Source organism: Nomascus leucogenys, chromosome 15 (genome assembly GCF_006542625.1).
Source record: "Nomascus leucogenys isolate Asia chromosome 15, Asia_NLE_v1, whole genome shotgun sequence".
Classification (NCBI taxonomy): domain Eukaryota; kingdom Metazoa; phylum Chordata; class Mammalia; order Primates; family Hylobatidae; genus Nomascus; species Nomascus leucogenys.
Window position 1 is genome coordinate 69866959 of NC_044395.1, and position 23825 is coordinate 69890783.

At 44.4% G+C, this 23825-nt stretch overlaps 1 protein-coding gene across 2 annotated transcripts in view; it reads right to left on the reverse strand.

Moving 5' to 3' along the window:
- Nucleotides 1–23825, reverse strand: part of SCUBE2 (signal peptide, CUB domain and EGF like domain containing 2) — an 84369-nt gene that overhangs the window by 40252 nt on the left and 20292 nt on the right. The window contains exons 5-15 of one of the 2 annotated variants that reach the window (XM_030828673.1): nucleotides 21664–21789; nucleotides 19007–19123; nucleotides 18201–18290; nucleotides 12744–12860; nucleotides 11640–11762; nucleotides 8151–8267; nucleotides 5781–5903; nucleotides 5242–5358; nucleotides 4889–4975; nucleotides 2778–2882; nucleotides 104–259 (exon numbers count right to left, since the gene is read on the reverse strand). In XM_030828673.1, the coding sequence (XP_030684533.1) occupies nucleotides 104–259; nucleotides 2778–2882; nucleotides 4889–4975; nucleotides 5242–5358; nucleotides 5781–5903; nucleotides 8151–8267; nucleotides 11640–11762; nucleotides 12744–12860; nucleotides 18201–18290; nucleotides 19007–19123; nucleotides 21664–21789 (1278 nt within the window). The remainder of the gene's footprint in view (nucleotides 1–103; nucleotides 260–2777; nucleotides 2883–4888; nucleotides 4976–5241; nucleotides 5359–5780; nucleotides 5904–8150; nucleotides 8268–11639; nucleotides 11763–12743; nucleotides 12861–18200; nucleotides 18291–19006; nucleotides 19124–21663; nucleotides 21790–23825) is intronic. The other variant, XM_030828674.1, reaches the window with a different exon arrangement.

Genomic DNA, 23825 nt, shown 5'->3' on the forward strand with positions numbered 1-23825 from the left:
GTGTTTGCACTATTTTTCCCCCAAGAATGATAAAAAGTGAAAGGCAAAGAAATAAGGAGCAAGCTGTGAAAAGCCTGGCAATGCAGACTGTTTTCAAACCAACCTGTCACCTCCTTTTGGTTAGTCTCAAGCTCAAACTCAACAGTGATAAACATTTCCTTAGGGGCGCTTGGTCGGCCAGGGGCTCCTGGGACTTGCTTGCCAGAGCTGCATGTAAGGTTTACGTAGCGGAAGCTCTCTTTTACTGAGCTGTGCTTCTCTGTATGAAGAAACAAAATTATCGGAAGCCAAATCCTGGCAAAGCACTCAGCTGAACATTTGCTAGAGCTCAGTAAACATTTCATTAAAACAACTCTCAAGGGACTAAGTGATTATCTCCAGATGCCAAGACACTGCAAGCCCTTAACTGGGAGCACAACAATATTTTAATTTTGAAGAGCTAGCATTGCCTCCTATATAACTTTACAATTTAGCTCTTGAAAATTCTTTTCACGAATAAATGGTAGACGTTTCCGACTGACTAGCCATATATGTGGAAGACAAGAACCAGGGGTTGTCTTGCATTCCTTACTGGCGGTTTGCTAATGTGTGCTTACATTCTCACAGTTGGTTTGTGTAAAGCTGGATGTGCCGAGCAGGGGCTGAGGCTTCAAATAAGGAATGAGCACAAGAGTGGAAAGGAAACCAACTACTGCTTTCAGGCAAACTGACCTTGGAGTCATTCTAACCTGAAGGGAAAGCTGGAACACCCGTCAGCAGTGATGTCTCATTTTTAAATAACCAGGAGCAATAAATGGCACAAAGCATCAACAGAACCAAACAATATCATGAAGGCATCTAGGTTGAGAGTGGAAGTGTTGCATGACAGGGCTTTGCACATCCTTCTTCCTGACTTGGCTGTCTCGCCTCTCACCATGGTTTCCAGTGAATCTGTTAACCCTCACCAAGGAGCAGGTCCACATATCATCCACTCCGTGAATTTGTCTCTATTTCAAAATCTTTATTGAAATGAATTATTACCTGTATCAGATTCTTCTTTAACATTGTAAGTACATTCAAGCCATAGGTCAACAGGGGCCACAGGAAGGAGGCAAATTTATTTCTTCTCTACATTTTTCCCCTGAAGATTTATCTTACTTTTTCAAAGGGGTAACTTCAAATCTTAAACTGAACAGATTCTCATTTTAAATCTTTTTCCCTTTCGATGTTTCCATATGTATTTTTTTAACTTTTCATTTTGAAATAAGTAGATTTATAGAAAAGTTGCTAAGATAGTATAGAGTTCCTACATAACCTTCACTCAGTCTCCCCTAATGTTAACATCATACATTTATCAAAACTAAGACATTAACGCTAGTACAATCCCATTAAGTAAACTATAGGCCAAGTCTATTTTTATCATTGTATTTATTTTATTTCATTTTATTGAGATAGGGTCTCACTCTGTCACCCAGGCGGGAATGCGGTGGTGTCAACACAGCTCACTGCAGTCTCAACCTCCTGGGCTCAAGTGATCCGCCTGCCTTGGCCTCCTGAGTAGCTGGGACTACAGGCATGAACCACTAGGCCCCGCTAATTTTGTTATAGTTTTTGTAGAGATGGGGTTTTGTCATGTTGCCCAGGCTGCTCCCGAACTCCTGAACTCAAGCGATCTGCCTGCCTTGGCCTCCCAAAGTGCTGAGATTACAGGTATGAGGCACCACGACTGGTTCAGATCTATTTTTAAGCAATGGCCCCTCCCTCCACCCCTGAGATTTAAAAGTATAAATGCTCACTATGGTTAATTTGGAAAATGCAGAAAAAATATTAAAATTACCCATCATCCTCCCACCCAGATGTAACCACTACTAATGATATGGTGAGTTTTCTTTTTGTTTCTTCTACCACAGTTTTTCTTACACAATTTGGATTGTATTAGATATACAAAATGTTTCTCTCCTGCTTTACATCTCAGCATTATAACAAGACCATTTTCCTGTGTCATTAAACATTCTTTGAAAACATAGAATTAATAGCTGCATAATATTCCATCAAATGGAGGTACCAAGTTACTTAAAATTACTTACTTAAAATAGGCAGTCAAAAGTGACTGGAGTGAGCTTTAGGTTTATTTGTCTGTGTGATTTGAGGGTAGATTGGGAAAAGAAGCCTCCCTAATACATGAATCCTGATGCTTTTTATTTTTAATTTCCAAAAGAATTCTATAAAATAATACTGGAAATGTGTGCTGGGAAAGAAAAAGGAATGTTAGATTCTGCTCTTCTCAATAAGGCCAGTTCTACTTGGATGGTATTTGCTTTGCTGAAGCCAATGGGGTCACCGCTTCCAAAAACTAGACCCAGCAGGAAAGCTGGATATTAGATCTTTGTTCATCAAAGTTATCTTTTCTGAGCCAAACCTTTTTTTCATTTCTTTGGCTTGTATTTCAAGCAAAATCTGAGATCTAGAAAATTTAACCCAATATGATCACAAATTGCTAATTCATCTGAAGCCCTTATTGACTTCTATGAACTCGTCGTGGGTTTCCCCAGAGCCTCACCAACTATACCATGCAAAGGAAGCCCCGAAGTATGACCCCAGAACTACACAAGCGTGCTAGGTTATGCTCTTCTTCCTCTTGGGATGAGTCCCTGGAGGTTCTGGATGGTTCAATCCCATCTGCAGTGTGCTTGGATTGGCTGGACAGCCCCTGGCCCCCACGGACCTCCAGCTTGGCTGGCTGCAGGCCCCTTCCCACATGCAGGCAAGCTCCCTACACCAACCATCTGATTCCATACCTGGTAGTGCTGGTCGCAGACCCTCGGGAAACAGCTCAGCCTTTTTCAAACTACACTTGCCTTCATTTAGCTTAAAGGTTACACTTGTCCTGATGCTGGCGACATCTTCAGAAAGAAACAAGTGAGAGATGTTACCTTTAAAGGCAAAGGAATGGAGACACCAGATGGGAAGCAGCAAGCTGTCCATTGGCGGCTCCCACCACACACAGCACACCCTGAGCCCCTCTCCTACCCTGAGGCCAAGAGTGGCTTGGATCATGGAGTGCCCATTGCCCTGGACTGGGGCCACCAGGAGCCTCCTGAAATTGCAGTTACCCCCTCATGTGAGAGGCAAATCCAGTGTTCAAATATAACAGAGGCCAGCCTGGCCAACATGATGAAATCCCATCTCTACTAAAAATACAAAAATTAGCCGAGCATGGTGGCACAAGCCTGTAATCCCAGCTACTCAGGAGGCTGAGGCAGGAGAATTGCTTGAACCCGGGAGGCGGAGGTTGCAGTGAGCTGAGATTGCACTACTGCACTTTAGCCTAGGCAACAGAGTGAATGAGACTCCATTTCAAAAAAAAAAAATTTATATCTATCTATCTATGTATCTATCTATCTATCTATCTATCTATCTATCTATCTATCTATCTAACTAAAACTGAGGGTCAAAAATAGCCTCCACGGTGAAATAAAACATGAAGTCATTTTTGTGCCTTCCTGAGAAAGAAGGCCAGAATCCCCCAGTTTAAATCTGGATAAGCCCGTTTGGCGAAATGGTGAAGGGCAGATTTTCCTAAACAAGCCTGTCGTGGGAGGACAGGGCTGAGGGAGCTGTCGTTCCAGACACAGATGGCACTCACTAAACATGGCTAGGCTCTGAGGTCTGAGAGGGAGTGAGGGTCCCACTTTGAGGGCCTGATGTGCAAAATTCTGTTCTCCTCCCAGGGTCAGTCAGTCTTAACCATACAGTAGGTTCTAGAGTCAATGCCCTATAGCTCTTTTAAGCTGTGGTGAGAACTTCAGCAAGTTACTTAATCTCCCTAAGCTTCAGTGTCCTCATCTGTAAACTAGGCATAATTATAGTACCTATATTACCAGGCTATTGTAAGGATAAAATGAGATAATGCATTTAAAAAAAGGAAAATGTTTAGCTCCTTGCCTGGTACATAGTAATAACTGAATAGCTATTAGCTATTTGCTTGCCCACCCTTGGGGTGGCCGAAATCACCAAGGAACTGTCACTGAGGGATTTGGTGAAACAGACCATGATGTATGCCCTGGCTGAGTCCAAACGTGTATTGAAAGGGGCAGTGAAGGATAGTGCTTGAGACTCTGGACCCAGACTGCCTGGGTTCAAATCCTAGCTCCCCTATTTCTTATCTAAACCACTTTGAGTAAGTTATTTCACCTCTCTGAGCCTCAGTTTCTTCATCTGGTTAATGAGAATAATAGTAAAATTTCCCCAGAAGGTTGTAGTATGGCTTAAGTCAGTTAATACGTGTACTATGGTAGTTGGCATATTTGAATTGCTCAGTCAACACATGCAAGCTGTACTGTCTTGCTGTGAGTCTCTAGCTTTGCTCATATATGTAATATGAACATCAGGATGTAGTATGAACCTCATTCAGGTGTTCTGATGACATAATGACAAAGGCGTCTATATCTGGGAGGACACAGCCTCCTAAAAACCTTGGATTTCATTCTTCATCTTTTGACAAACAGGAAAGGGTTTGGGCCCCTTTCTCGGCACAGAATCCCTGCTGCCCCTGCTTTGCCTATTTCTGTCCACACCGTGTGCCCCAGGCACATTCCCTGGGCCTTTGAGGTGCTCTGGAGTACAGCCCACTGGTCCTGGAGTTCTGTGGGCCTCTGCCCAGGATGATGACCCACCAGGGCTGACCACAGCCTCCTAACACACAGTGGCCATGCAGTAAGTATCTGTTACATGCGAGACTCACATTCTGGGCACCAGGACTGCAGGCAACAACACCCTGGAACATGCTCACAGCATCAAGGAAATTAAGAAAAAAAAAACAAAGCCAACATCCAAGAACAGCACCCCATGAATGAAGCCCCTTGAATACAGTGATCCCCCAGAGAGAACACGCAGATTTGGTAATTACCCCCAAAAGCAGAGTCATTTGATTTTTGTTGTTTGCTCCTGAGAGGAGAGGAAGAGCCGCAGGTGACAGAGTAGGCCCCTTGCAGTCCTGATAGACAGAATGTGAATTGTCAAATGCATAAACAAGGTCACAGGCTATCCTGGTAGCAGCTAAACTCTCCCCCCACCCCACTCCACATGGGCCACTAGAAAAATGCCCAGCATAGGGGGTCTCAAAGCATGGACCTCTCAAAGCATGGTGGTCGGGGCATCTGGTGGAGGACCTGGAAGCCCTTTGAGGGAACCTAACACCTGGAGGCCAGAGAGGCCTGGCCCCAGCGTGAGGACCTGCCCCGGGAACTGGGCCCCACTCACCTGAAGAGAGGTGAATGCCAGAGTGACATCTGAGGAAGCACCCGTCTCCTCCACCACTCTTACCGCAGTGCAGGGACACACGGGGTGACACACTTGTTGGCAGGAGCCCCTTCACTTCTACACAGGACAAAACAGACACTTACAGAAAGAGAAGGACATTTCCAAGTGTGACAAGGATGGTTGAGTCCCATGCACCAAAGGCCCCAAGGAAAGAAGGTAGAGCTGATGCCCGGCACAGAGCATAGATGCTAGGCCTTATTCCCACCAAGGGAAAGGAGCCCCTGATATGCCATTTTTTTCATGCAGAAAAGCAACCAGGAAAACAGAAGTGAGTTCCAACCTACACAGAAGCACAGAAGGAAACACCAAAGATCCTGCAAAGTATCTCCTGTTTTTTAACTATTTAAAGAATGATTGCTGCAGCTGGTGGGGAAGTCAGTGGAGGGACGGTCAGGTGGGACGTGGGAGCACGCAGAGCTGCACTGCCTCTGGGCCAGTGGCCAGCCCACTATCTGAGTCTGTGCCTCGGTTCCCCTTACCCACACAGTCTTTTTTATTCCAGTGGAGCTTGTACCCAGGGTGGCACTGGCATTCGTAGCTGCCCACTGTGTTCACACAGACCTGCTGACAGCCTCCGTTGTTGACGCTGCACTCATTGGTGTCTGTGGAACAAAACACTCTCCTGTCATAGCAGCCTGTCACTGAATGGGCTGACATGGTCCCTCCCTTGAGGAAGGAGCAGCAGGGGAGTCACAGGGTTGAAACTCACTAACCAAAGGAAGATGCTGAATGCCTTTAGCATGAGTGCTCAGCACCGGCTGACTGCACACCCCACTCCCCACCCAGCGAATTTCCTGGCAGGAGGCTCAATAGGGCCTTCTCAAGCTCCATTCTTTTTTTTTTTTTTTTTTTTTTGAGACAAAGTTTTGCTCTTGTCACTCAGGCTGGAGTGCAGTGGCACGATCTCAGCTCACTGCAACCTCCACCTCCCAGGTTCAAGCAATTATCCTGCCTCAGCCTCCCAAGTAGCTGGGATTACGGGCATGTGCCAACACGCCTGGCTAATTTGTGCATTTTTAGTAGAGATGGGGTTTCACCATCTTGGCCAGGCTGGTCTTGAACTCCTGGCCTCAGGTGATCCACCTGCCTTGGCCTCCCAAAGTGCTGGGATTACAGGTGTGAGCCACCACACCTGGCCTCAAGCTCCATTCTTGACCAATCCATTCCTCCATTAGCAACACTGAGAAGGATCCACACACTACTTTCAGATGTCCAAACTCAGACACTGCCCAGACTTCTACTTTAAAACTCTACCATCCTCCTGAGCTGCCTAGCAAGGGAGGCAGACAGAACTGGGACTCCCTGTTTAACCATTTACACAGTTGAGGCACAGAGAAAGGGAAGTGACTGCACTAATTCCCGTCAACCTGAGACTGAGTCCAGGTCAAAAGGTGGCTCCACCTAAACCCAGACATACATCCATATTCAGGGTACATTTTGTCAAGGTTTCCTGATGGACTGGGAAGAGTATGTCTTTGGCCATGCCAAGGATGTGTTGAAAGGGAGAAGGGAGATAACCGTCAGTAGCAAATCACTAGTATATATATACGTATATATATACACACACACACATATATACACGTATATATATACGTGTATACATATATATACACACATATATATAATACGTATATATACGCACGTATATGTAATACGTATATATATACGCACATATATATATACGTATTATATATTTATATATAAAAATTATATATATAAAATATGTATTATAATACGTATTTTATATATATATATATATATATATATATATATATATATATATATATTTTTTTTTTTTTTTTTTTTTTCCCAGATGGAGTTTCACTCTTATTGCCCAGGCTGGAATGCAATGACACAATCTCGGCTCACTGCAACCTCCACCTCCCGGGTTCAAGCGATTTTCCTGCCTCAGCTCCCAAGTAACTGGGATTACAGGCATGCGCCACCACGCCTGGCTAATCTTGTATTTTTAGTAGAGACCAGGTTTCTCCATGTTGGTTAGGCTGGTCTTGAACTCCCAACCTCAGATAATCTGCCCGCCTTGGCCTCCCAAAGTGCTGGGATTATAGCCATGAGCCACCACGCCCAGCGTATCCATTCTTCTAAAGCACAAGAGCCAAAGACTGGGCAGGAAGTATTTAAGCCAGTGGTTCCCAAATCCTGTACATCCTCAGGAAGATGACCTTGGAAGCCCTAGACATTCTGAATTGGAATCTGAACCTGTATTCTCAAAGATTGCTGGGTGAATCTGATGGCTGGGGGAGTGGAGTGGGGAGTCAGTTGGTAACAAATCCAGTTTATGGCATAGCCTGCTTGACCATGAGGTTATGAGACATGAGAACATGTTGCAAAATGGGCACAGAGTGGAGAGAGAAACTTCATAGTTCTGCTTCCAGCTCAAAGACCTAGTTGTGGGACTCAAACCAAGGCTTTGCAGCCAGTTCCTATGCACAGCAGGGCAGTGGAATTGGTGGGTGCCCCCCAAGCCTCTCTGAGGACTGTGACTTTACTATCTGCTGGGATGTTCCAACAGATAGGGTATCAGCTCCTGAGATATCCTTCCACTCTCTGAATACAACCGCAAGTCAATCAAGCCGATAGAGAATTCACAGCTGGAAGAGCTCAGTTCTCTCTGCTCCATTTCACACTCGGCGTGTTAAAGGGATACATGTGAGGAGATTTCCTTTAGCAGATCCTTCTCTCAAGTTGATGAACTCACCGCTATTGCTCAGGGACTGCAATGTACCTTTCATCCCCCGATGTAGGAAAGCAAACCTCAGGGGTAGGCCCTGCTCCCCTCCAGGCCCAGCCTCATTCCTCTCCCAACTTGACAGGGGCAGTCTGCTCACCTCCACAGTGGGTGAAGCCATACAGGGTGTACCCTCGGTTGCAAGCACAAGCAAATGTGCCAGGGTGGTTGATGCAGCTGTGGTCACAGGTCCTATCCAAAGAGCACTCATCCACATCTGTAATGGTCAAAGGGAGAGGGGAGCTGAAACTCACTCTGAGGGATGAGTGAAGAATAGATTTATGATAAATACCAGTTGCTGACCAACACCAAAAACAATACACACAGGGTAAAAAACATTATCCATTCTCCTCACTCACTTGTGTTAAAGAAAGTGTGGAGCAGCCCACAAGAAGTATACTGACTGCCGCGGCCCTCATTTCCACATTCTGTTGCAAACTGCACTTCCCTCAAAGCTCAGTTGGTCACTTTCACCCATGCATACTTGCAGGGCTAATTTAAAATGTTTAAATGAAGCCAAATGAGATAACATACCTAAAAAGGGTTTTGTAAGCTACAGGTGCTAGCTATGCATTTTTATTGTCATATAACTATTAGTAAAACAGCAATAGTAATTTATTAACTACGGCAAATTGAAAGGAGAAAACACTTGGTTTGGAGGTAAATCTAGTTCCCATCCCTTTCTTATCTTCTCAGAGTTAGTCTTCTGGCCCCAAGAGGCCAGTTAATCCTGGGTTTTAATGCCCTCTGCACTGAAAGAATGCATTAATACTAATATCCTCAGTAATTTTCTCTTTGCAGACCCTGAAATGTGGTAGTTCAGCTCTACATTGGATACTTTTGGCCGATGCCTTGGTTTTGCTCCTCTCCTATGTGCCAGTCCCATGCATCTGCTAGCCTCCTGGTTCAGTGTGGAAGCCGCCTTGGCTGCAGCGGGGGTCATGCACAGCAGCCTCAGGAGGCTGCATTTGTCCATCTCATCATCTCTTTTCCCTGGGTCTGGCCCTCAGCCTCTTTCTTGTAGGCTGGAATTTGAGTGCTTCACTCCCTGAACTCTTTGGAGGATTTTAACAGAGTTACGACTTGTGTCTCCAAATGGATAAACCAGGACCAGTGCCGCACTCAGTTGAAGCCAACTAGACCACTGCTAGACCACTTTTTTCAACACCGAGTGTGCCATGAGAAACTATGTTAATAAAAAGCAAAAATGTAGAAGGAACAGGAAGAATGAAAAAGCAAAAAAAAAACGGCAAATTCTTGCAAAACCTCTTCATCCCTAGCTTTTCCCAGAAATCCTGGCATTTCTTCAGTAAATTTGTTCTGTGCAAATATTTGTTCTACCAAGACTGATCAGTGAAAAATGAGAAAAACCTAATTTTTTCCCTAGGAATTGATGCCATTTTATGAAATCTGTTATTAATATCAGCCAGTTGTCGAGAAAGTGGACTCGTTCAGTAGCTGACTTTGGCTGCTCAGTATGAGCTTTTACTTTGCCAAAAATAATGAGATCACTTTTCTAATTCCTTTTTAATGTGTTTACACAGCTTCAACAGTATTGCCTGCTCTATACACTAGGAAACATTATGTGGAACAGCAAATTTGCTTTCCAACACAAACTGAAGAAAACCACACAATAATTATCTAGAATTAACTTACTGAATTTAAAGGGGAATATACTTGAACTGCCTGACAAATTATGTATTAAGAACAACCAAGAGAAAAACAAAACAAACATCACACCATAATATTTTTTTAAAAAGGGAATGCCACATCTTTGTTATCTAAAATGAAATCTGATATTCTGATTTTTATTTAATTCTGAGATTTTTTTTTTTTTTTTTTTTTTTTTTGAGGTGGAGTCTTGCTCTGTCCCCCAGGCTGGAGTGCATGGGCGTGATCTCAACTCACCGCAACCTCTGCTTCCTGGGTTGAAGCGATTCTTGTGTCTCAGCCTCCTGAGTAGCTGGGATTACAGGTGCCCGCCACCACACCCTCCACCATGCCCCCACCTAATTTTTGTATTTTTAGTAGAGACGGGGTTTGCTGTGTTGGCCAGACTGGTCTCAAACTCCTGGCCACAAGTGATAGACCTGCCTCAGCCTCCCGAAGTGCTGAGATTACAGTGTGAGCCACCACACCCAGCCTAATTCTGAGATTTCTAACAAAACAAATTAGTCCTTATTCCCAAAAATGGAGCAAGAATACATTACAGCACATCTTTCCTGAGAACTTCTTCTGCATATCAAAGGGAAGGTGCTCATCTAAAAATAGAAAACAGCTTTCCCCCACCCAAAACAGCTACTAATACTAACAACAACTGCTACCTAGATAAGTCTCCTTGCTGCAGCCCTTATATGGGAAGGATGTGTTTGAGAAGGGGTCTGAAATCCTAAGGATCAACAAGCATCTCCTCCCCACAAGCCCTCCCCCTCCCTCTCTGCCTTCCCTCTCTTCAAAGATCAAAGGCTGATCATTCAAAACAAGTGCTGGGCCAGGTGCGGTGGCCCACGCCTGTAATCCCAGCACTTTGGGAGGCCTAGGAGGGCTGATCACCTGAGGTTAGGAATTTGAGACCAGCCTGGCCAACACAGTGAAACCCTGACTCTACTAAAAATTCAGAAATTGGCCAGGCGCGGTGGCTCATACCTGTAATCCCAGCATTTTGGGAAGCCGAGGCAGGCAGATCACGAGGTCAGGAGTTCAAGATAAGCCTGACCAACATAGGGAAACCCTGTCTCTACTAAAAATGCAAAAATTAGCTGGGTGTGATGGTGCACACCTGTAGTCCCAGATACTCAGGAGGTTGAAGCAGGAGAATCGCTTGAACCTGGGAGGCGGAGGTTGCAGTGAGCCAAGATAGTTCCACAGCACTCCAGCGTGGGTGACAGAGCAAGACTCTGTCTCAAAAAAAAAAAAAAATTTTTCAGAAATTAGCTGGGCGTGGTGGCAGATGCCTGTAATCCCAGCTACTAGGGAGGCTGAGGCAGGAGAATTGCTTGCACCTAGGAAGGGAGGTGGAGGTTGCAGTGAACCAAGATGGTGCCACTGCACTCCAGCCTGGGCAACAGAGTAAGACTCTGTCTCAAAATAAATAAATAATTTTTAAAAAATGCTGTAAGAAAGAGACCAATTGGTACATAATCTTGATCGTGGGTTAACTCCAAGTTTTTGCTAGGGAGGTATGTTAACTAAATCTACAGACTTTTGCCACCAACTTTTGTGATAAATTCAGTAACATTAAAGGAAATTTTAGAAAAGGAAAATTATTCATAATCTCAACACCCCACTGGAACCCTGTTTGCATTCTGTTTTCCATTCCATTTCTAGCAGTGAGCTCTGCTGTCATCACATCAATGGGTTCTTTAAGGTGTTCTCTAACCATTAACAGCTTAATTTCCAAATACACCTGTGAGCTACATCAGTGTTTTTATTCTACCTAATAGATGAAATGAGTGAAGCCTAAGATGGAGATTGGATTAGTGGCCCTGTCAAGAAGCCTGATAAGCCACTCTCTGCCAGGAGGGCGCTATGTTCTCTCTGCTCCAACCTGTGGACCATTGCGCAGCACAGCTATGTTTTCAGCACATACCTTGGCAAGACTTCTCATCTGTTAATAATTTAAATCCTTTCTTGCAGCTGCAGTCAAAACTGCCCACAGTGTTTTTGCAGAAATGATCACAACCTCCATTGCGGGTCTGGCACTCATCAATATCTGCAACAGGAAAGCATTGGGCATATCAGAGAGCAATACTTGCCTCATTTCCCACAACTCCCTGAAGGGCCATTGTGTGTGTTGATTAGTCTCTGAAATTAAGAAAAAGACTCACAAAGCATTTAAGGATCTTTGCTGATGTTTTTAACCTTATACATGTTTTCTTATCTGGCTTAACCAGTTTTGAAAGACAAGTGTTTCATCGTCTTGAGAACGCTGACTTATGATGCCCTTAATTGGCATTAAGGAAACAAACTCTGGGAAAGAATGATGATGTCCTGTTACATTCTCATCTTTGTATTGCTCTCTCACGGTAAGATGGCTCCCTTTAGTACACTATGTATTCAAGTTTAATGATTAAAGCTATAAAGGACTAGAGCATTTGTTTTGGCAAATTACACAATGATCAAATAGCCTCAGTGTTTTAAAATGATTCCTGTTACTCAATCTTATCTTTTCCCAGTTTCGCCTGGCAATTGGTTATCTACTTTTTATCATGCTAAAGGGCTAATCCTTTGTACTCTTGCCCATGAAATACGAGCAAGTCACTGGGGTCGCTCTTCATCAGTAAAAGTTAATGGTACAGTTATTCATTAAGTCCTCTGGATAATCATCTTGACTGTTATTTACATAATAATCTCTAGGCTATTATGTATGATATGTTGATATTATCTCCTGCAAATGAATGCTTCCTTTAACTGCCTTTTTCTAATAAGGCCACTGTCTGAAATGAATTATTTGATGCTTGTAGAGGCTGACCTCCTCAACAATTAGTGTAATTAAGTGTTGGTTCTAATTAAGCTTACTCAATTATAACCTTCCATTAGCCCGGGGGAAAAAGCTCCCATTGATATGAATCATAAGCAAATCTGGAGTCACGTGGGCTATAGAGGGTATTGTTGCCTTTATCCCCATATGTTAGCAGCATGGGTCTTCCCTCCATAACAGGGCACCCAGCCTCCCTGGGGAGGTGAAGGCTACCTTTACACGTCTTCCCATCCAACTGGAGAGTGAATCCAACAGGACAACTGCAGTGGACACCTGTCGAAGTATCCTTACAGGTGCGGTCACAGCCTCCATTGTTGACAGCACACGTTTCTGGCAAGGAGGTAAGAAAAGACAATTAGCTTCCCAAAGAAGTGCTGATACAGCTGACAAAGGTCACGGAAGCCAAGAAGCATGGTTATACCCCAAGTCTCTGCTACCTGCAGATGGGCTAGAGGGAGAGCAGGTGCAGCTCCTCCCACCCATGTAAATGAGTTCTAGTTCCTAAGGAAGATTGTCAGGGTGACCAGAGGGATAAAGATGTCTCCCAATCTGCAGAGCCACTCCCCCTACTGGCAGATTTAAAGCCACTGAAAGTTCCTGCTGATCTGCAGCCAGCAACCTAAGTAGGACCACATCTGGCAGGCTAGAGGTGAGTGCAGAACAGGGCAAAGGGGATGGTCCTTTCTTCATCTTGAGCCTTCTCCTTTCAATATGAGTAATGAGCAAAGCAAGAGTGGGTAAGCATCGCCGCCCCAACCACTGCCTTGTTGTAAACTACTGGCTTCATCCTTGCAACCGCCAATTTACTCAAATTTGAAGTTTCACTTTCCCTGAAAGGAGAAAGCCCTGTCATAACCACATGAAAAATAAGCCACAATTGTTAAATTGCAACTATGGAGATAAGGAACAATAAGCAAACAGCCTTCTAGTTCTGTATCTCATACAGTTAGTCCAAGTAATAGACAAGTGCTGTTCAACATTCATTGAATTGTTAGCATCTAGGCATCCAGAAACACGATTTTTCTACCATAGCTACCTCACTTTAAAGGTTGGGGGTGGGGGGTGGTGGCGAGGGTGGTGGCTTACCCCTGTAATCCCAACACTTTGGGAGGCTGAGGCAGGAGGGATCGCCTGAGCCCAGGGGTTCAAGACCAGCCTGGGCCATACGGTGAGACTCCCATCTCTACACAAATTTTAAAAAATTAGTGAGGCCTGGTGACGCACACCTGTGGTCCCAGCTACTCAGGAGGCTGAAGCAGTAAGATCACTTGAGCCCAGGAGGTCAAGGTTGCAGTGAGCCATGTTTGTGCCACTGCACTCCAGCCTGAGCAACACAGCGACACCCTGTCTCAAGAAAAGAAAAGAAAAAAAAAGGAACCCTGAAGGGGACAAGCTTAATCCTAAATAAATATGCAGACAGTACATGTATGTTTATCTCTGTTCCTTTCAAAACCTCACGAATATGAGAATAAATTGATTTTTTAAAGTATAAATCCTTAAGGACAAAGAAAATAGAAGAAAAGACAATAGATGAAAGATGTCAAACATTCTGGAAGTGACATGTTAGCAGGAGAGCAGTGTCTGGCGTAGAAGAAAGCTAGATCCTAGCGGTCTGCAGAGGAAGTGCCAACAGCTGGTAAACTCATGTGAGCCCCAGAATCCCAGAAAGACTCAGGAATTGGAGGTATCAAGTTATTCTACAGGCAGAAATGAGGACAGAGTTAAAAACAGGAAGATTATGGAAAGTCTACATATGAAAGAGGTAAACCTCAGAGCTCCTCCTTAATTCCACATAGTCATGTGACTACCTTCTCCTATTCTGGCTATAGCAGAGAAGTCTGGACCAGAGAGGTACCAGGCTCAAGGGCACCAGGAATAGCAGAGGAGGAGAGGGAGGCACCGTCAGGTGAAAGTCTATACCCTGAAAAAGAGATCTCTAACCCTCATCCCTCTTCCCCCAACTCCTTCAGCTCCCTACTGGCAGATTTAAAGCCATTGAAAATTCCAAAAGCTATGTTAAAATAACAGCCATTGAAAGTTCCAAAAAGCTATGTTGAAACAACACTGCAACCCAGGATGCTAGCAGCCAAGCCTACAGGCAGGTGGTTGAAGGACTCCTCTCCAGCTAAATTGACCTGCGCAAGCAGAAAGACCTAACGATATTAGCATTCGACGATCTCCAGATGAAATGGCTAAGTCACTGCCTCGTCACCCAAACATGAAGCCCACAAATCAATAGAATATACAATTGGCTTTTTAGTATTTTACTATTAAATATGAAAAATTGGTCAAGAATCACTAGACATTTCTGGAAAGCCTCTAATACGGAATAAATACATCAGATGAAACCAACAGGGAAAAAGAAACCTGGAGGAAACAAAGATAATTTAGAGAAGAGAAGAGCAGTTAAAATCTCATAATAAATTTCCTCAGGGAGACAAGAAAAGCATCCATGAAATAAGAACAGGTTCCTAAAGCAAAAGGCCAAAGTAAAATTCTTGAAAAATTAAAATATGAAAACAAAAACTTTATCCTGTGGAAAGATTAGAAGAAAAAAATGAAAACTCTCCTAGAAAGTAGAACAAAAATACAAAGGAGAGAAAAGAAAAAGAATAAAAATACAAGGGAGAAAAAAAAAAAAAATTAGAGGGTCAATCCAGGAGTTACAACAGCCAGCTAACAGGAGTTCCGGAGGGAAAGAACAGAGAAAATGGAGTGAAGAAATTTATCAAAGAAGACAGGTGCAGTGGCTCACGCCTGTAATCCCAGCACTTTGGGAGGACGAGACAGGTGAATCACCTGAGGCCAGGAGTTCGAGACTAGACTGGCCAACATGACAAAATCCCTTTTCTACTAAAAATACAAAAAATAATTAGCCAGGCATGGTGGCATGTGCCTGTAGTCTCAGCTACTGGGGAGGCTGAGGCAGGAAAGTCACTTGAACCTGGGAGGTGGAGGTTGCAGTGAGCCAAGATTGCACCACTGGACTCCAGCCTGGGCGACAGAACAAGACTCTGTCTCAAAAAAAAGAAAGAAAAAGAAATTTATCAAAGAAAAAAATGTAAGGAAATTTCTCAGAACCAAGGCACTTGAATGTTCATATTGAAAAGTACTAAAAATAGGTGGGCAAAATCCCACAATAAAGAACATTATTGTAAAACTTCAGATCACTGGGGAGGAGGAGAAGATCCTGGAAGCTTTCAGAGAGAAGCTTTCACAGGTCTCACACAAAGGATCAAGAATAAAAATGATTTTAGACTTCTCAAAACAACTCTGCGTTCTTGAAAACAATGGAGCACTAACTTCAAAACAGTGATGGAAAATTCTTTCCAACTCTGAATTCTACACTGAGCCAAATTCTCAATAAAGGGTGCAGGTAGAATATGAAGGCATTTTCAGGCATGCAAATTTTTAAATACCTCTATCTCATTCACCGGATAAACTAATGAGAGACAAGACATAGGATCCACCAAACAGGAGAGCGGCAAAGGGAATTGTAGGCTAATGGTGAATGCCCAGATGAGAGACATGCACTCAGCCAAGACAGCCAGGCCCTGCTAGGGCAGGCTGGAAGCCTCCGAGGAAACTTTTTCACCAAGAAAATTGATTTGATTAGTTACCTACACTGTATTTGAACACATTGAAAAGTGTTTTACAGCTTTGTCAGAAATTTGCAGAAGAATTGGTAAGAGGTACTTAGAAAACTAAGCAAACAAAGAAAATATAATCATAGCACATTACATGACTCAGGTGAATCGTATTTAGATATTCAAAGTCAGAATAATGTAAGCACATAATATTGATTTAAATTGCGAGAAAACTATATTAAGGGTATAGGGAGAGGTCAGATGTGTGTGTGTGTGTATTGGCGGGGGGGAAGCAGTGAGAGCTAAATCCTAGTCTTTTATAATAGGAAGTTAAAAGCTACCATCTAAAACAGACACATCAAGAAATAACTGTAGGGCCAGGCATGAAGGCTCACACCTGTAATACAAACACTTTGGGAGGCCAAGGTAGGCAGATGGCTAGAGCCCAGGAGTTCGAGACCAGCCTGGGCAACAGGGCAAAACCCTGTCTCTACAAAAAATACAAATATTAGCCAGGCGCAGTGGCACATGCCTATAGTCCAGCTACTCAGGAAGCTGAGGTGAGAGAATCGCTTGAGCCTGGGAGGCGGAGGTTGCAGTGAGATGTGATCACACCACAGCACCCCAGCCTGGGGGCAACAGAGTGAGACTCTGTCTTAAAAAAAAAAAAAAAGAAAAAAGAAAGGAAAGAAGAAGAAAAATAACTGCATACCCTTCATTTTTTCAGAAATATGGGGGAGGAGGAGCCAGAAGAAGAAACAGCTCGAAGAATTGACTATTGTTGCCTCTGGCAAAAGGGATGAGGAAATGGGAAGTTATGAGACAAGGAAATGATGAGTTTCATTACAAGCCTAGAAGTAATTAAGTTTCTGTGTTATTTATTTGTACTATTTTCACTTAAGACAATGAAAAATTATAATTTCTAAAGAGCAGAAAAGAGCTCAGAAAGGTTACCTGCTTGGTAACCAATGGCTGTATGATATGTTGCCTGACTGTTAAATCCAGAAACTGTCAAAAGATGGGTTTTGTTTAGGTTGAGCCAGACTTTCTCCAGAAGGAGTAACGCGCCAAAGGATCTGTCTGACTCCCACCCCCACAGCCACCACCTCTATTTCTGCTCATCTCCAGCTTGACTGCTGGACCTTCAGGCAGGCCTTCCCTTGTCCCACAGCCAAGTGCTGCCCCTCTCCATTCATCTCTTCTACCATTATCATCAGCTGAGTCAGAAATAGAAGACTCAGTGGACACAAAAAAAGACTAGCCACCATTCTGAGCTAGAGGCTGCTTCAGAGGAAGAGAGCTGACCTCAATGACCACCCACTCAGTCCCAGGCACTAGACTCTGGACACCTTTCCATATTATTATTTTAATTGAGCATCCCAACTGATATGGTCAGGCTTTATGTCCCCACTCAAATCTCATCCTGAATTATAATCCCCATAATCCCCTCGTGTCAAGGGAGAGACCAGGTGGAGGTGACTGGATTTTGGGGGCGGTTCCCATGCTGTTCTCATGATAGAGTGAGATCATGAGATCTTGTGGTTTTACAAGTGTTTGGTAGTTCCTCCTGCATTTATCCTACCACCTTGTGAAGAAGGTACCTTGCTTTCCCTTTGCCATCCACCATGATTATAAGTTTCCTGAGGCCTCCCCAGCCATGTGGAACTGTGAGTCAATTAAGCCTCTTTTCTTTATCAATTACCCAGTCTCAGGTAGTTCTTTATAGCAGTATGAAAATGGGCGAAAACCCTGGCCCTAAGAGGTAGACTTTATTACATCCATTTCAAAGAAAGACCAAGAGACAGAGCCTCAGGGCAGTTTGCCAAGTCTTACAGCTAGGTGGGGGCTGCATTGGGACGTTAACCTGATTATTCTGATGGCCACGAGACCAGGGGTCTTGCTTGGTTGGTGATTAAGCAACAGCACTGGTGAAGAACAGACACACACCCTGGTTCACAGGAGCTGCTCACCCCAGTCCAGCTGGTCTGAGGGCATGTGGCTCCCAAGTTCAGGTCTGATGCAATAAGTTGGGGAGGGAAAAGGACAATTGCAGTGGCCAAGGAAAGGGAGTGAAGGTGCCTACCCATGAGCAGCCGCCGTTTCACCCGTTTATCCCCATCCACCACTGATGTGGCATTGCTCTCTGTCACCTCCAGGGCAGTGTCCTCTCGCTCTACAAGAGAAGCAAAAGAGCACAGTTCTCAGACTGAATGAGTTAGATTGCTCATCCCCTATACAACTGTGTTTGCTGAAATCCCAGACATAAGAGCAATGAAAGATATGTGACTCTGTTCACGCAATAAAAATGTGTTGTAATGAGGCCCTGTGGGAGACATAGCACGTTAAATGGCCACAGATCCTTAGCAAACATTAAACATGGAAACGATTTTGGAGGTATATTGCACTGACCAAAGAGACACTAGGGAATGCAAGCTTCAGTCCCCTGAGTCGAGGACACAAAGAGTCTTGGGCCTGGAAACCTCTAAAATGGAGCTAGTGAAGGACACACCGTGAAGGGCAAGGCAGGCATCCCGCCAGAAATATACGGCCCTGGCTCCTGCTGGTCAGAAGTGCCGCATCATTACAAACAGCTCTAACTTCGTGCTGCCCTGGCCTCCTGGGAGGTGTTGTGCCAGTCTCTGAAATACTAGCATTAGGAGCAGCCTAGTCCAGGAGAGGAGGAAGGGCTTCCCAAGGTCACACAGGGAGAGAAGGGCCTTCCCCACAGGCCTAGACCACTCCCACTGCAGCATGCAAAGTAGCACAGGGCCTGTAGGGGGGCAAATGCACGGGAAACAGCCTGCATCTGTGCTAAACACCATTAAGGGGTAGGGGTAGGGACAGGCAGCCTGGGGCAGACCCTCACTCAGTGTTGGGGTTACCACTCACCAAGGCAGCTCCTCCCATCTGTGTGCATCTTGTACTGTGGATGGCAGCTGCACTCTGGGCCGTTAGCTGTATCTTCACAGGAGTGCTGGCACCCACCGTTCCCATGGTTACAGGTCACTGACAGCAAAATGAATCAATACATAAAGCACTGATATTTCCACAAACACGGGGCTGTGTTTGCTCCAGAGAAACTCTGATTCTCATTCTGCAAGTATTTGAGCACCTAGTGCATGCCAGGCATGGTGCACGAAAGACATAACTCGAAGTCAGACCCTGTGGTGTCTGTGTAGGCAGATAGTTACAATACAGATTGTAGAAATGCTGAAACATGGGTTTAAACAAAGTCATACAGGAAGAGGGAGATGGGAGAGTTGGGGGAGAGATTTTTATTATGTAAGCAAAATTATACCAAGAGATTCTAGACTACTGCTTTGTTCTATCTAGAGAAGTTTACCTATTAATACAGCTGTACTGGGGCTTTGGGAAATGCTATAGCACTTTATGCTGGAATAAAACAGGCAATATTTAATTTGTACATATATGTCAGAATTTCTCTCATCAGATTCAATCTAGATTAGTTAGAAGGAAGGATAATCACAGGATGATTCTGCACACAATTAATGTGATATTAACTGGTAATTATCAAGACTATATATGAATGTATTGATGATAGGCCAAAAAAAAAAAGCCAACTACAAAACTATCTATTCATCAAACTGTTAACTGTGGTTACCTCTGGTAAGGGAAACGGGAGGGGGGAACTGCATGTTTTCTTTATATGCTTTGGAGTGTTTGCATTTTACATAGGCCCTTTGTAATTTTTCTAATTCAAAAGAACTAATTACATATTTGTGGTGTCCTGTGATTATAGCTATGTAAAAATTGTGTATGCATATGAACAACAACTAAATAGGAATATGAAAAAATTGAAACAGCTGGTTATGTGGTGAGATTCTAGATCGTAGTTTTTCTTTGTTAATTCCTCAAATAATATATGTTAATGTTAAAAATGTTATAATGTTAAAAATGTTAATAATGTTAATGTTAAAATATGTTAATGTTAAAATTAAAAAATGTTAATATATAACAATATTATTTGAGCAGTGATATCTTAAAGACATTTAAAATCTTTAAAAACAAGTTTACAGGTGCCTCCCCCGCCCCCTTCAGCAACTGTCCCCTGAAAGACTTTGAATGTTGAGGGTCTCGCCCCACAGGTGAGTCTTGGAGGGCCTGGGTCTTCCTTTTGAAGATCTGGAGGTGGGAAAATGGCCTCCCCTCTGCTAGCTCACTGGAAGCCCTCAGGGACAGCCTGACTTTGAGGGGCCCTAAGAGCATGTCAGAACCTGTTGCTTGAGTGTGATAGTGGCACAGCCTTGGCTTGGACAGCTTTGGGGTGGCAGTCTGCTTTGTGAGGGAGACAATGGAGAGAAGTCCCTCACCAGTGAAGCTGTCCCCTCATCTCCTACTCACCATAAACCACTATCCCCACCAAATGGCAGGGGTCTTCTGTCCATGGCTTTGGGCAGGCTCCTAAAGGGAACCCCTCAGTGCTTCCCCTGGCATAAATCGTGGTTTAGGAACACCATGATTTGCCAGTGGTTTCCTGTTCCCAGGTGGAGTTTTGTTACTACAGTCGTGGTGCGGGAGCTGCGGCCCGATGGTGTAGACCACTCATTTACCCACTCATTAAACACAAGTGTACTGAGAACATCCCATAGCAGGCACCAGGGGAGGACTGAGAGGAAAAATGAGACAAGGTCCCTGACTTGGAGAGGTTCATAGCCGGGGAGACAGACACATCAACACGCAAGTCAACCCAGAGCTATACAGCTGAGGAGAGTGCTGTGGGAGCCAAACTACAAAATGGCTGCCCTGTCTGAAGCACCCAGGAGGCTTCTGATAGCAGAGGATGGTAGCATGGGATTAAGAGCACAGCTTTAGCGCTAAACAGACCAGGGTTTGAACACTCATTTGCCACTCACTCCGTGTGACCTTGTTGCTTCACTTTCTGCACAACTTTGACAACTGAAAATGAGTGTAACAATACTGAGCTCACAGGGCGGTGCTTGTAAGAATTAAATGGGATATGGCACATCTTGAGACAAGCCTTTGCACAAAATAAATTCCCCACCAAAAGGTAGCTATTATACTTATCCTTATTAGAAGTTAAACAGAATACTGAAGGTTGAGTGAGAGTCCACCACACCAGGAAGGAAGGAGGGCTTGGGAAAGGCCTGGAGGCATCAAAGAATTTGGGCTGTTCTCCAAAGGCAAGGGGAGTAGTGTCTGCGGAAAGGAGGCAGATGAGGTTTATAAGGGAAGCAGGGCCTGGTGGCAAAGAGCTGTGATTGCCAGATGAGGAAACTTGGTTTTATTCTGTGGGAACACGGAGAACTGCCCCCCAACATTCATACTCCTTACTCCTGAATTTCATTTTCTCCTGATGAGTTCCTTTTTAAAATATCATTTCCCTTCCCTAAGGGAGACCGCCCTTCTGCAGTGAACAAGTACTTGGTAGAGGTCGGTATCCCATGCTAACTGCCTTCCCTGCTGCTGCAGCCGTGCCATGAGGTGGTGCTTCTGAGCTGGGCCACAGAAGGCAGCCTCTGGAATACGACAGTTCCCATGGCAGGTGTGCACTAGCCCATACTTACAGATGCAGTCTCTCTGGTTCTTGGCCAGCTCAAAACCAGGCCTGCACTCACAGGCGACGCTGCCCCTTGGGGCCTCCTTGCAGATGTGACTACAGCCGTGATCCTTATTCATGCAGCTCAGGCCCTCTGAAAAACAGCAGTGTGCAACAGGTGACTAGGCTATGGTCAGAATCCTGAGCCCTGGGAGAGCGGCAAAGGGCTAAGGGGTGGCCCACAGATCTGTCTGCCTAGGTCTCCATCAGCCCCACATTTGAAAAGTATATGTCATTAAAGTCAACCTAGGCCAATTAATAGACATGAAAAATTTCTTCTGTCACCCAAGAGATATGATGTCTCCACTCTCCTAACGAGTTGGGAGCCTTCCCAATACACTGGAGCTCTCTACTGCATGCAGGATCAGAGCCTGCTGACCCCAGGAACTGGTACTCATGCTCTTATCTCTGCCATGTCTTTACCCAAGAGCTGATCAAGAATGTAAAGAGAAAAGGAGAATCCTCCTAAGAAAATGTGTAGATAGAATGATCAAGATTCTCAATTTTTTCACATACTCTTGAAGATAATTTTCAAAACATTTCAACGCCCCTGTCTACCCCCACCAATCCCACCCTTCTGAGGTAAGTGTGACTGTGGCATTTTGGCATCCTCATATGGGCCACATGCCCAGGGATCTGTCTTCTGTGACCACCTTCAGCCACTCCCTTGATACCTCCCTCAGGGCATAAGCCTCTGACAGACAGCATCACACAGCAACAGCAACAAGAACAGAGCGAGGGAGAGAGGAGACAGACAGAGAGAGAGAAGGAGGGAGTGTGCTCATGTGTGGTAGCTGCTGTACAATTCTTTTGAGGTACACAGTAAATTCTGATTAGGCTCAACCTTGTAGTACGATGGTGGGAAGGGGAACAGCTGCTTCTGCTCCTGCAGGGCTCGGCACACATCTAAATGAGGCGGCACTAGCAAGGTAACTGCCCGTGTGGTTTACCAGCATTCTGCCTCATCTCAAAACTAATTCTTTGAGATCCTGCTGCCTGCCAGCATCCTGAAGGAATTCTTTTCATACCCTAGAATATTTTCAAGACATCTGCTCAGTTTATACTTTATTATTAATTACCTGTTCCTATGTTGCTTCTTTGCATTCGTGCAATGTAACTCTAAAACATCTCTGAGAGTAGGGACTTGGTTGTCATTGGCTCTCTACCAACGAGACACTCTAATACTAGTAGGGCACTGTTTTCAACACGCGTACAAAAAGGTTGCTTTCACTTCTCTAGAATCCAACACCCTTCTATATTGTGCCCCTAAAACCTTAACCAACAGGTTCTAGTGAAGTCAAAGTTCTCTCTCCAGCTCCCACTCCAGAGCTGTCAAACTGTGCTTAACTGGAACAATTGTTTTAACACAAACAGATGTCATTACTTCCAAAAGACAGTGCAAGGGTTAATATATCCCATACTTTCCAGAGTCTCTCTTAAAACCCTCTTGCTCTTTTGCCTGACAGTTATGAGCTGTCTGCACTCCAGCACTCAGTCTGCTGGTTGCTGGGATTCATTCATCCATGCCAAGGGTGGCTGTCAATTAACACAGAAAGAGACTTGCACTGGATTGGTGGAAAGCTTTCTCTTGCTCTGGCTGGTAATTCCAAAGATGTGATTTGCACCCCAGTACTGAGATGGCACGGGAGGTGACAGCTGCCTCTAGAAACAGTGTCCTGTCTTTCTGAGAAGGCCCAGAAAGGGTTGTGTTTGTCCTTGGGTCAGCAGAGCATGGGAAGTAAGTAGTTCTCGGGGGTAAATATAATAGTGCCCAAGAAATGGGGGCAGGAACACCTGGAAAGTACACTCCCAAACAGGCCAGCTACTGCTACTTTTTCACTCTGTTTACAAGACTGTTAAGACATTTGCAAAGTGACCTTTACTGCCTCAGAGTAATTCACCTACACAGGAAATATTTCGTAAGAATGCCTGTATGCCAGATGCCATTGTGATACACAGAGAACCTACCACCTAATGTCCTACCATATCAAGCTACACCTGAAGTTACCAAGACATAATAGAGACTTAAATTGCTCTGGAAATGCTGACAGCTTTTCAAGAAGTGACCTCAAAGCCTTTCATAGCACCCTGACTTAATGCAAGACCACTGCTGGGGTGAGCAGATTAATC